Here is a 13,304-nt window from a genome sequence, read left to right as displayed (position 1 = left end):
ATATATCTTTTTAGTCTGGTTAATTCTAGTCTTTATTCTCTTTAATTGATACTTCGTATTCAACAATAAGGAATAAATACTCTTTATATGAATCAATTGTATTAGAAGTCCTAGCTTGAATAAATCCAAGGATTGACATTAAGTTGCATTGAGATATAAAGAGAACCTAATGATCTACAGACTTTATAATAGAACTTTTCTTCATTTATGATAATATAAACCTTCATACTATTTTATTCTACAAAAAGACTTGTAAAGGTTCCTCGGATCAGTATCTCTCCTCACTGCCTAGGTTTCATATCTATCTTTAACAACTGGTCATGCACATGATGATGTGTCGACTGAATTAACAATGTACTTTCTTATTAAATAAGATGTTAGATAATACATTTCTACGTGAGATCACGTCATTATCAGCATCCATAGTTTAGTCATCATCTAGATATTGTGAATTAACCAATGGGCAGTATTAACTCAATAGAAGATCTCCCCAAAAGTCGTGTATCTCAAAAAGTATAAATAGAGTCCTTTATTCCATGTAATTTGTTCTTCGTCTAACTTTCTCCTAATAAAGCATTTCAAAGTATTCTCTTGTTTGTTTTATCTGTTGAGAGAGTCACCCTATCACAAAGAGAATAGACTGAGAGCGGCGGTTAAGCGTAAATAAAGCACGTGTCGTAGAAGATGTCTGCTTAAGGACTGATACTGAGATAAACAATTGTAATCAGTATGAATAGAGTGAATTCATACATGATAAGATTACGTGTACACGCTTTTAGTGATAAGTCAAAGTAAATATGAATCATTACTTCTTTATATAAAAGAATATACTTCTTTAAAAGATGATCCTTCTCATGGTAAAAGCAGTAACATAACCCAGATCATGAAATGAACAATAAGATCAGTGTCAGGAACGAATTAAAAGTTTCCTTTATGAATTCAGGAACCGTTAGTCAATCACATCCTCAGTGTTTTGCCAAGTACAAAGGTAAGAGACAAAAACTAATAAGATGAGAAGAGAATAGAAAAGGACAATAAGCCAGTGAGACTGTGGTATTTGGACTAATAAATGGCATACCAATAAGCTATTACACATAAATAATAATGAAGTAATCCAATTAGAATCAAGATAGATGATATCTATTTATAAATTGGGGACTCTCGCCTACGTGTGAATATTTATCATTGTGACAATTATGAGTCTAAGAAAAATTTATTATTTAGACAACAGCTCGTCATACATCGCTATTGTCCCGTCAGCATCACCCCAAATATTGGTAATCATCATAGCTGAGATAACTTTATCCGATCATTAGGAAAAGTATAAATAGACCTCCGTATTTCATTCAATAAAGGACAACTTACTTTTAGTCTCGTTAATCATTTTGTCTATTTACCCAAATACTTCAGAGACTGAAATATATGATATCTTTATTTACGATGAATAAAACAATGATATTTATATTTTTTAACATCTACACACAATAACGATAATTGGCTTGAGCGCACATCTATTTATAATCATCCAAGAATTATGGGAAGGGCCACTAGACTAAAGTGAACCTGATCTGACAGTGATTGTCGAATGAGGGACCATTGATCTGTACTACAAGAGCACTGTGATATTTATGCTTATATAGTTGTAAAACAGTGAAGAGTCAATAGCTAACAGTTACTATTTTTATTATAAGTCTGAGAGAGGAACTAATAAATGAGGGTGCAACCTGAATATATATGAGGGATGACGACTGTAAATGTCTGACGTCGTCTATTAGCTGAGAATGAATAAATAGAGAATTAAGAGATGTGTGATCTATGTAAACACGACAAGCACTGGCGTTCAATTGTGTGTCGTGCCTAACACTGAAGTATTTGGGTAAAATAGACAAAATGATTAACGAGACTAAAAGTAAGTTGTCCTTTATTGAATGAAATACGGAGGTCTATTTATACTTTTTCTAATGATCGGATAAAGTTATCTCAGCTATGATGATTACCAATATTTGGGGTGATGTTGACAGGACAATAGCGATGTATGACGAGCTGTTGTCTAAATAATAAATTTTTCTTAGACTTATAACTGTCACAGTGATAAATATTCACACGTAGGCGAGAGTTCCCAATTTATAAATAGATATAATCTATCTTGATTTTAATTCGGTTATTTAATTGTTCTTTATGTGTAATGGCTTATTGATGTGCCATTTATTAGTCCAAATACCACAAACACAATTGCCGTTGGCTTCACTCCGACTTCGGATGTGGTTAAAGGCTTTCTAGCCGCGCTTTTATTCTCAGATTTATTATATAAAAAAATTTTTTAAGCTTCTATTATCCTTTATATCTTTCAAAGCCGCGCACCGTGGATCAACTATGGAAAATATAAATGAATTCACTACAGAACAAATTCAAGAACTTCTCGATTTCAGCAAGCGACCCAAAGAACAGGAGATCAGAGACGAATTCATTGACCTCCAAGTCCTCCCAGAAGAAATCTTTGACGATTTGGAAACCACTTCCAAGACTGTACTCAGGAACAGACTCAAGAAGTTCGCTAAAGACACATACAAATACGATGGAGGAAAATGGACACTGTTGCGGATACTTAAGGATTATAGCAATAAATATAGTGTTGTGAAGGAACACACTTCTATAAGCATTGACTATATTAATGACTGAATAAACTAAAGTATAGCAGTGTATAAAGATGATGATGCTCTTATCCAAGATTATCACCTTTTACCAAGAAGTTAGATTAGCCAATAAGTAAACTAAATTCTCGTAAATCCTGTGAACCGATCTAAATATAGTTATGACGGTAATGATGACAGAACAATGAACTTTCCTTGTCTTACATGGCCTGCATGAATTAGAACCTCGACAGGCTTATATCTTCATCATTGGTTATTCTTTAGGCGAGTCATCTAATTATTATATCAGCGCTCATCTACTTTGAAATAGTATAGATAGGAATACTCTCAAGACTTCCATAAACCGGATCCTCTTTCGGTATAAATTAAGTTCTCTAATAAAGAAGGATTTTAATTTATATCGCTTCCCTTTATATTTTAATTGATTTTACTTTTGAACCATCCGTTCAAAACACATAGAGCAATTAGAGTCATGTTAAGCATAACCTGAGATTCAATGCATTAATCCCAATTCAGGGCCGCATAGCCTTGATTAGATTTTATTGTATTCAATTGTACACTTCTTTGGCACATAATAACTGATGTAGCCAATAAGAGCATATTACCTGTTACTGCACACTGGATAAATAATATTTGCTTGACAACCGTTGCTAAGTTATGGTGTGATTTGACTCAGATCCAATTGCATTGCTCAGGGCCAAATGCAGTTAACGTTGGACCCTAATTGCTATTGTTATCTCCATTTGGAAAACTTTTATATCTGATCCAGTAAGGCAGGTACATTTAATGATCCAATAAGATCAGGAGCAAACAGGAAGATACTTTAGGCGAATTGATCGTTAGCACTATCTATGAAAAAGGATTATTAATTGTTCCAGGATAACCAGGTTTACCTGTTGAAGAAAAAGTATAAATAGAGGACGATTTTCATATCATCATATTTTTGTTATATCTTTTTCTATAAAAGGATACACACAGTTCTAACAGTACTTCTGTCTTTTTCTTATTCTACCCTACATATTTCCATTATCCCAAACACACGGTATCGTGTGGGTATCGACATCTTTTATCTTAAAGCGGTCACTATTGACATCGTATCCTTGGTCTCGCCTATTGATAATTTGTGGCAACCCTCTATGCAAAGTAAATTCGCTTTCTTCTTCCTTTACTCTGATCCATTTGATCCATCCATACTTTGCTTTATCTTGCTCGCATATGATCAGCATATAAAGTCTAAGCATCTTCTCATATCATTTATTACCTACATTTCCTAAGCATATCTTTTCTTATATCCAGAGTTTCCAAGGTAATCCATACTTAGCATATATGAGTTTCAAGTGCAAATAAACCCAATATATCCACTCATATATATACCTATACACACACCTATATATCTATCCATTCATACATACATACGCCTACATATTCACCTATATACCCATACATACCTATTACCTATGAGCCCCAACTGCAAACTCAATCCAATCCAATCCATCTATAGGTATCTTCAACCCCAAATCAAGATCAATATCATTTACAGCCGCCTTTATTACACTTATGTAGTTTTTGAGTTTGAATTCATCTTAACTTGAGAGTCAATATCCTCGTCATATATACGCTCATACTCTTCTTTACAAACATCCTGATTGTCATGTTTCGACATACTTAAAGTACTACCTCAAGCCGTTTAAACCTTTAGAAATGAATTATAAACAATTGTACCTGAATCCGATAGGTTACCAATCTGCACAATAACCATTGATGAGGTTTTAGTTCAGTTAAACGAATCATCTCATCCTCATTCAATATAAAAGTTTTCCTTATACATGTCAAATCACATTTCGGTCGTAACCATCTCTTAATCTACACTCAGGAACCTCAACTAGTATAAATAGCCTTCCAATCTTTCTCATAAATAAAACAATCAATCTTTTGAACTATTGTTCGGTCTCGTTGACTCAAATCTCTTTCTTCTGATTAATTTTCAAATACAAAACATCACACTGGTCCAATAAATGAGTATCTGTGTTGTCTGGATATCGTCCTTTCAGTTGAGAAAGCGCCAATTTCTCTCTTTTGCTGAATATTATCAGGTAAGAGCCTTGCCAAGCCTGCCTTGAGCGCTACTAGTGAGAACTTGTTGATCTACTGTCTTTTTATCTCATCCTTGTTGCACTCTTGCTTCCTTTCATGTGACCTTGTACAGACGATCCTTTTTTATATGAACCAACTGTACCCCCTTCAACAAATCATATTTCCCACTTTGGCGGCTGTTTACACTCCATCTATGTTGAATGTGATCTGATATTGAGCAATAAAAAAAACACTCCACAGTCAAGTAAAGCCTTCCTTTTGGTTTTTGAGTTGTCAACTATGTATTTCTATTCTCCCAAGCTAACACTCTACTCTTTTATCACAGCTACAATGTAGCATTGTCATAAGTAAAGATGATTTATAGTGAGTTTGTCCAAATGCTTACCTTTAAACTGATCACAACACCAGAATCTGTAAATGGTGAACCATCATCCAAACTAATTAGTTTCTTTCTTTCTTCTCTAATAACTTGTTTTACCTGTACTATCCTAGGATATTCACTTGGTCCTCTACTGATCCACTCACAAGTCCATCTTTATCGTGCATGCCATGCTATTTCTAAACACACCGCAGTGTAAACGTAAACATACCCATCCCTTCTTATTTGTGCTTGAAATAAAAGCTATATCATCCCAAAGTATATTCGTTCTTGCAATCATCATTGTAGAGGTCGTACTATCTTTATAAAACATGATATGAACGCAGATACAATTTTAACTTTATACTGCTTTATCCCAATGTCTGGTTCCTTATAACTTGCAGATCGTCAACCTACACTTGCGAATCCTCATGAACTTTGGATCAACCAACATCAATAACACCTCCTCATTATCATTTTTTTTCTCTATCCACTTACATTCATTTCAAACCGTTGGCATCGACAGTTTTGTTTCTGAGATTGCGCGTATCTCCATATAATCTAAAGCAATAAATGAGCAAGCGCCTCTTCTTTATCTCACATATTATTTGCCAAATCTTGCTGTTTACCTCTGGATGTAGCTAAATAAGACTTGTTTAGGCTGGCTTAACTACTGGTAAGAGCCTACTATCTCTTTCAGTGGACCTCTGTTGCTCTTTATACATTTTTCAATTGACATGATGAGGCGTCTGACCTAACCATAACCTATCATTCAGAATCTTCACTGGTCGCCTGTAAAAAATAAAAATATAAATACAAATATAAATAAATAAACAAATAACCTGGATGTCTCTGAGAATATGCCGTCTACGTATCTTCTTACGCTATTATCTTGATATTGAGTTATTCTGAATAGTAAATAGTTGACAAGCTCAAGTAAAGCTTGCTTCTTGTTCCTTAATTGCAAAGTAAAGGTTTGGTTAAAAAAAAAAAAGGGACAAATACTGCTTTCAAATATAGGCTCTACTTACTCACTACAGATAAAATAAACTACTGTTAAAGGTAAGAATAAATGGAATGATATTTGCCTCAAAGGTAACATTGTCGGAATCTAGCAATGACTGACCTTGCATTAATTGAATTGCGCTTGCTGACATTGTCAAGGTTGTTGCCTCCAGTGATGGGAAAGGGTACATAAAGAAGTGGAAAGAACGAAAAAGAAGGAAAGAAAGACAATAAAGTGACAGCTTTGGTAATAAATAGCATAAACAAATGGCACTGACAACATTTATAGGCGTGCGTGTGACGCATGACCGGTCGGTTCATAGAGTAGGTCGGCGTTTAAAGTAGCATAATGGTACTTTTTAGGAACACTTAAGGTCCTTTGTTCGCCTTACTTACATGATCGACAGAAACAGACTCCGCAAATGCGCTAACTTTCCTTGAGGCTTCACTCTATATGTCACCATGGCTCATGATAACCAATATACGATTAGAGCATCATAGTTACAATTATTGAAGTGAACATCGACAATAGGTTTATTGTTGTGATTACTCAAAAAGTTGAGATTAGCGCCATAAGGGGGTGAGGATAAATCAGCCAATAATAAGGAAAGTAACAGCTACGCCCTACTCACTGGTTAAAATACAGCCGCTTTATTCATAAAATAACCACTTTATGTGCCTTTCTCAGAGATCAGGCCATCTTCATGCATGCATGCATCGTCAACCCAAGATCACAAGAGATGGATCAAACCAACACTACAAGTGCCAAATATCATTGCTCTCTTTTATTTTACTCTCTTCTAAAAGATATATGTTATATTACAGAAAGTAAAAATGGCCCTCTTTGTATATTTTTACTTTTTTTTGCGTTACGTGTGTATATCAGCATATATTGCACGCTTTATAGAATACAGCCGCCCTTTGTTGAAATATACGATTCATAGGATGAATAGCAATCCTATGCGTATTATTAAATATGGGGTTATAAAAAGGACAACGCTTTATCTTTACAACAAACATCCTTTTTCTTGACCAAAGTCAATAAAAGTCAATAATGGGGCAAACAACAAGATCTTTATTTAATAATAATCATAATACTGAACTAATAAGACGCGCTTCGTCAGTACAAAAAGATGTACTGTCCAGGAATGACCACGAGGAGGTAGCGTCTTTTCCATTCCCAGAAATCTCAACCTCACTTAGCCTTACAATGAATGAGCCCACTCAGGCCCTCGAATTCTCTCAGAAAATTTCAGCCATCCAGTCTTGAGAGCCTATGAAAAAAAGAGGAGTAAGTATGTGTGCTATGGGTTTATATGCTTAGCTAGAGGAAGAGAAAATGGTTATGTAGCTGTGAGTTGAGCTGCGAGTTGAGCTGCGTGGTGGGATGGGTGCTGAGCTATTTGTTGAACTGTTGATTGTCCCTATCATACAAGTGCAAAATGTTTCAGTTAAAGCAAATTCTTGACAAACTTTAGCTTATCACTTACCATCCCCCAACTTTTTTTTTTCTTTGGATTACTGAATTACTGGGTTATTGGATTATTGGATTATTGGATTATTGTAAAAGAAAAGGAAAAAGGAAAAAAAAGGATCGTGAAAATAACTAAACAAATAATCAAATGGCTTCACAGGCCGCGTCATCAATTTAGAGCCAGACGCGTTCCCCTCTCTATTTAGGCACTAAGACCTCCATGCCATAAAATGAGGAATATACATGGTTGACCAAAGAACAAGTAAAAAAAGAAAATACGTTACAATGTGAGTTATATTGTGACAATTAATTCTCTAAGTGACGTATCAATACTCTACCGAAACCAGTGAGAAGGGAATTATATCTGATATATTTGATTAGCTTGTCGTGATTATACTGTAAATAAAATCGCAGTAGTTCCTGAAATGACAAATATAAAACAAAGATACTCCTATGATATTTTTTAAAAGATATACATGAATGCATAATATACTTACAAGATGGTGTGTAATTCTCTTTCTTTATGCAACTATATGATTGGTGGAGATATAGATGTGATATCTCACTCAATAGTATTCAACAATTTTAAATGATCCTCTACGAGCATAGTCGTAAAATAAAAAGCAATAGAGCAACAACAACAAAAAATTGATGAGTAAATTAATTTTATGCTGTTACTCTGTCAATGAAGAGCTATTCAGTGTTCTCATAAAAAATAATAATGACTTTCTTTTAGTTTTTTTCTCCTTTGATATCTGTTTGGTCTTAAGACCATCAAACAATACCTCAATTACAGCCAGAGCCCTTGAGAATTATACTTTACTACATTTAGCAAATAAAAAAAAGGTTACGGCAATTATTTAAGCAATGATTATTTAATTTCAACTTATTCTGGAAAAGGAATTCATAAATTAAAGATAACAAGAACAATATATAATTTTTTTTAGTTTATTTGTTACATAACAGGACTTTTATTGCTTCGCGTGGCTTTTGCTTCAATTTGATAGACTCTTTTCAGCTTTCCTGAGGACCATCTAATACTGTAATGAAATAAAAAAGACCTTTGTTGAATAATGGCAGAAATAGGCGCAGTCTATACTTACCTTCCTTAACCTAAGTAATGCAAATTCATGATGATAAGGTCGATACATGCTTAGTATGGAAGATATAAGAAAGCGTAAAAATAAATAGCTATAATTCGTAAACGTGAACTAGATCACACATTTTTATCTTTGACATTGTAAATACACCTTTATTTTTTGCATCCAGCAACATATGAATTATCCCTTAAAGGCCAGCATTTTCATTTAAACGTTTTCTTCGTTAAAGTATTATTAACCAAATGAATTCTCCTTTACAGACTAATAGGATGTTTTTAGAAATAAATATACACTAGAGTACATTCTTCAAAATAGAAAATAGTTTCAAGTATATTTTCTATACAAGAAAAGGGAAAAAGAGTTCAAATATGTAAGCAAAGAGAAGAATGTCTGTATTTTAAGACTATTGAATACAAAGTATCAATTAAAAGAATAAAGACTAGAATTTAACCAGACTAAAAAGATATATATCAATTGACTTTATTAAAGACGAGTATTTATACTAAATGTGAGACACTCTTCAACTGAGATCGTAAAGCTTTTCATAGAGGCTTATGAATGACAATTGAGGCAATGAGAGAGTTAGGACGAATCGGGTGCCTTTGATAAGGCGATGATTCCTAATAACAATAATGGATCAGAGTTATTGGATACGCGTGCCTTAAAATGCAGTTTCTGATAATTAGCTTAAATAATGATTCGCACAGTTGTTTCAAAGTAACAAGCTGAAATTGAATAATTGCCAGTTATTGTTTCATATGTGGTTAATAGTTGATCCACTAAGTATGAATACAACAAAAACGATGGACGTGTTTTATTGTATCTCTTACTCCTTAGTATCCTTTTATATGTAGGAGATGGCTTCTCTGTAATTGATTGTACTACTAAAGAATGTGTAGATAGATAGAAAATGATAAACGTGTTAAGGGTAACTACGGGGGTAAACTTATTGCCATGTGAGCTGGTAGACAAAAAAATATAAAAATACATTCTTTTTTCTTTTTCTTTCTTTATACTTTTTATTCTCCCTTAAATGCTCATGGCTTTCAAGACCCTTTTTGGTTAATGTAAGTTTTTTAAACTTACTCACCACAGGATAATGACTGTATGGTCAATGATAACTTCGCAAACGCCCTTCTATAAGGTTCTGCACATCTCTGTATGGATGACCTCTGAAGTCTTTGCCACTGACGAACGATTCTTGAAGGAGTACTTTATAGTGACTAGTAGCTGGTTATCTGCGAGTATGGCTAGTGGCCGGTTTGCTAATTACTCCAGACAGTTGGCTGATGCTGTAGGGATAAAAATAATTAGCAAATCATAGTTAAGTCTCAGTCTATGGCCTAGTGTCTTGACTGGTAGGGCTAAGAGAAAACTTCATTCTATGGATTTGATCAACCTGGATGAACACCACTAGCAGCAATCACGGGCTTCTTTTTATTGGGCTATAGCGGTTTTGCTGACGTTTTTTCTTCTCTCTTTTTTTTTTAGGACCACTTTTTTAGGTAAATCATTATGGTTTTTTTTTTTATAAATAAATGAATAAATAAATATTACTTTAAATTACATAATAAATCCTTTATGCTGACTTGAGTAACTTATTACTTGACTACATCTCTTTTATATTCATTCTTGATAATCATATACGAAGCACATGCTTGGTTAGGCTACCTTTATTCATTGTCCGCTACCGGAGTTATTTTAACCGCTCACAATGTTCCCAGGAAGTATTGATTCCTTTTTTGCTTAATTATTCATGACACATCAAAGAGCGCGACTTACAAAATCTAAATCAGCTTCTTCTACTACTGCACTTCAGACATTAGAAATAACTACAACAGCTGTTGTTACTGATAATGACCAAACATTAGAGGATGTAGATAGCCGCAAACAGCTACATCACCATCACTACCATCATATACGTTCACCTGCATTTGTGGCCAATAGTTCACCTTTGCCTTCTCCTGAGCAACTAGAGACAACAGAACTATTACCTCCTCCTTTGAAATGTACCTCAGAGGCTGTAGTTGCACTTCAGGATGCAGTCAAAGGTAATTCTTTTTCTTTGTTGTCTTTGTAACAATGGACCTATAACTGTATAATCTAGAAGCAAATGAAAATATAAAGAAACCAACTGTGCCTGTTACTGAATGTGAGATACTTCAAAGCTCCTTTTTCTCTGCTATTTTGTTGATTCAATGGTCAAATGTAATTGGACCCAAAGTGGATAAAGTATGGTCGGCGGAACCAGTAGATGAGAAGACGCAGATGATGATTGCCAGACAAGTGCTCAATGGAGAGATAGGCTCTTGTTCAATTGAGTCCAAATGGGTATTGCTACAATCTATGATGTGTACAGCGTTTTTATTCGAAGATCCTACCGTTCGATCATTATTTGCTATTGTCTTGGTGGTGCCTACAAGATACCAAAAGAACTTTTCACAATATTTTCAATTGCTCAAAGACCGTGTGCCAATTCAGTTAGTTCAACCTCTTATTCATTTACGAAAGATGCAGAAAAGAGAGAGTATTGTAAGTTCAATTGGGGTAGTACGCATATAGATATACTCACCTCCATGGTAGGCGTGGTCAACAGTATTAGATTATTTTACCGTCAACTGGCTAATACCCTTTGTGACATCCATCATGGATTTAGAATCAGTTTCTTTACCTATGGATTGTATAAAGGTAATATACAGTCTACATGTCGTTGTATTTTATTAAATGTCGTATATGCAGACTAGTAATACAATGTTGGATAATGAATCAAAACAGATGCTAGATTCACCGTTTATTGCCAAGTTTGTAAACTTATTATTTCTTTAATCCGGGCCAGTTTCAATGTTTTGCTCATACGCTATTTTATGTTTATAGAATCATTACATCCCACTTACAAACCTTTGGATCCACTGTACTTATTGGTAACAGCCTCACTTCGATGAATATGGTAACTCTTGTTCTCTATTAAATTAGCCTCATCTCATTCGATAGCAGATGATCAATACCTTGGCTCTCTTTCTATCAGCAAAAGAAAGAAATAGATCTAGCCATGCAAGAAAGCATCATCATTATATGCCTGATTTATATCTTCAGGGCGTACTTGCCAAGGTAGGTTTTTTTTTTTAAAAAAAAAAAAAAAAAAAAGGTTTTATTTATAGTGAGCTGTAGGACTTGGAAGAAATGAATTTACGTATAGAATTAGCTATACTTGATTCAAATCAACCTACAACACTTGTAGACATGTCAAGACTCGTAGTCAAAAGGACACCTCTCTATAAAGAGTATCATCGATTGAGGTCAAATTACCACACAGCCTTATTTACAAAACTACAACATGGATTCATACAACGAAATACAAAGACACAGATGAATGATTGGAAGTAAGACAGATTACATGTGTCAGAGAGGATATGTTCTAATCGATCTTTAGTAAACGATCCCAAGTGTTTGAAATATCAAATAGTATAGCCCCCATGGTTCAGAGTTTACTAGAGGAAGTCCGAAGGATACCAGCATGGTTAAGAGAAGCTTATATAAAGCAATGGAGGAAAAGTTTGATAAAACGGGCGCTGGCCATGATTCGATTTATAGAAGATGAAATGTAAGTGTAAGAAATAGGAAGAAAAAAGTCATATGAACTTATATTCATGGATAGGCATACTTCACTACAACATCAAAAGCCAAGAGAAGATCTTGTATCAAGTATGATGAATGCACTCTCACTTTATCACATGGCAGATTTCACCATTATTCTAACTCAAGCAGAAAAATTAAAGCCTGGTATGGCTGACGTACTAAATTCACAGATACCCCTTAAATAAAGTGTACAGTATTAGCTTAACTTACACCCTCGCATTTTAAGAAGTGTTTGAAATATATCAAAAAGCATCTGCTGTATCGCTTATTCGGTGGTATTTGATTGCTATTGTTTCGAGTAATGACATTTTGAATAACCAAAGCTGTATCTCTTACATGTGCAAGTTCCTTAACATTCAGCAAGCGTGGATTATCCAAGTATGAGCGATAGGCAGCCAACATATTTGATAGCCCGTTTGCCAAGTTATCCAAATTTGTAACTACTTTATCAACAACTTCTTCACTTTCACCATCTTTTTTTGTATGATTGCTTGGCAGTTGATTTTCTTTAAGGCCTTCTGCATAAATCGAATGACTCCTGATTTTCTTCCCACATAGATGCTTGGATTGCTCCTTTTGTCCACGACAATACTGTTCTTTTTCTTTTTTTAACAGAGCTTCCTTCTGCATTCAAGCTAGCTGCTTCTGAGTCTATTTGCTCTCACACAAAATGAACCTTTCCTACAGACCACAATACTACATGTGTTTCAGGAAAAGTGCTCAAAGCCTGTTCCATTTGATCGATTGAAATTGTGAATTATAAAGGTTAATATGATAACGTGCTTTCGCAGGTATTTTTCATTTTTTATTTTATTCTATTAACTAGGTGGCTTATGCTGAAATCACTGAAATACTGCTTAATGCGAGGGTATACATTTATCATCTCTTTTCTCTCTTTACTTTATTCCGAATAAAAGATACACACAGTTTTATCATACTTTTACTTTATCTGATTCTATACAAAACTAAATACAGCAATAGACAGT

The 13,304-nt window shown here is 34.3% G+C and overlaps 4 protein-coding genes across 4 annotated transcripts; all 4 read left to right on the top strand.

The window, feature by feature from the left end:
* Positions 1–2,373: 2,373 nt before the first annotated feature.
* Positions 2,374–2,809, top strand: RHIMIDRAFT_300353 (uncharacterized protein; the record flags this gene model as incomplete). Its single annotated transcript, XM_023614347.1, has 1 exon — positions 2,374–2,809. One exon carries the CDS (start codon positions 2,374–2,376, stop codon positions 2,677–2,679), a length of 306 nt encoding a protein of 101 aa, XP_023462906.1. The 3' UTR covers positions 2,680–2,809.
* A 6,904-nt stretch (positions 2,810–9,713) lies between these two features.
* RHIMIDRAFT_264374 (uncharacterized protein) lies at positions 9,714–10,179 on the top strand. Its single transcript, XM_023611743.1, has one exon. It carries the CDS (start codon positions 9,782–9,784, stop codon positions 10,004–10,006), a length of 225 nt encoding a protein of 74 aa, XP_023462905.1. The 5' UTR covers positions 9,714–9,781; the 3' UTR covers positions 10,007–10,179.
* A 259-nt stretch (positions 10,180–10,438) lies between these two features.
* Positions 10,439–11,508, top strand: RHIMIDRAFT_246474 (uncharacterized protein; the record flags this gene model as incomplete). Its single annotated transcript, XM_023610320.1, has 4 exons — positions 10,439–10,733; positions 10,790–11,214; positions 11,266–11,370; positions 11,422–11,508. The coding sequence occupies 4 exons, from the start codon at positions 10,439–10,441 to the stop codon at positions 11,506–11,508; spliced, it is 912 nt and encodes a 303-aa protein (XP_023462904.1).
* Positions 11,509–11,592: 84 nt separating this feature from the next.
* RHIMIDRAFT_53778 (uncharacterized protein) lies at positions 11,593–12,266 on the top strand. The gene is made up of 2 exons (XM_023615374.1): positions 11,593–11,790; positions 11,851–12,266. Exons 1-2 carry the CDS (start codon positions 11,677–11,679, stop codon positions 12,064–12,066), a joined length of 330 nt encoding a protein of 109 aa, XP_023462903.1. The 5' UTR covers positions 11,593–11,676; the 3' UTR covers positions 12,067–12,266.
* Positions 12,267–13,304: the final 1,038 nt, after the last annotated feature.

The sequence above is a fragment of the Rhizopus microsporus genome (assembly GCF_002708625.1).
Source record: "Rhizopus microsporus ATCC 52813 unplaced genomic scaffold scaffold_19, whole genome shotgun sequence".
NCBI classification, from domain to species: domain Eukaryota; kingdom Fungi; phylum Mucoromycota; class Mucoromycetes; order Mucorales; family Rhizopodaceae; genus Rhizopus; species Rhizopus microsporus.
This window is presented reverse-complemented; position numbering and strand designations above follow the sequence as displayed.

Bases quoted from the DNA above. Each gene is read 5' to 3' on its own strand.
- RHIMIDRAFT_53778 (XM_023615374.1), top strand. From the start codon at position 11,677: ATGATCAATACCTTGGCTCTCTTTCTATCAGCAAAAGAAAGAAATAGA. The intron at 11,791-11,850 runs GTAGGTTTTTTT...AGTGAGCTGTAG, and splicing joins TTCAGGGCGTACTTGCCAAG to GACTTGGAAGAAATGAATTT.
- RHIMIDRAFT_264374 (XM_023611743.1), top strand. From the start codon at position 9,782: ATGACTGTATGGTCAATGATAACTTCGCAAACGCCCTTCTATAAGGTT.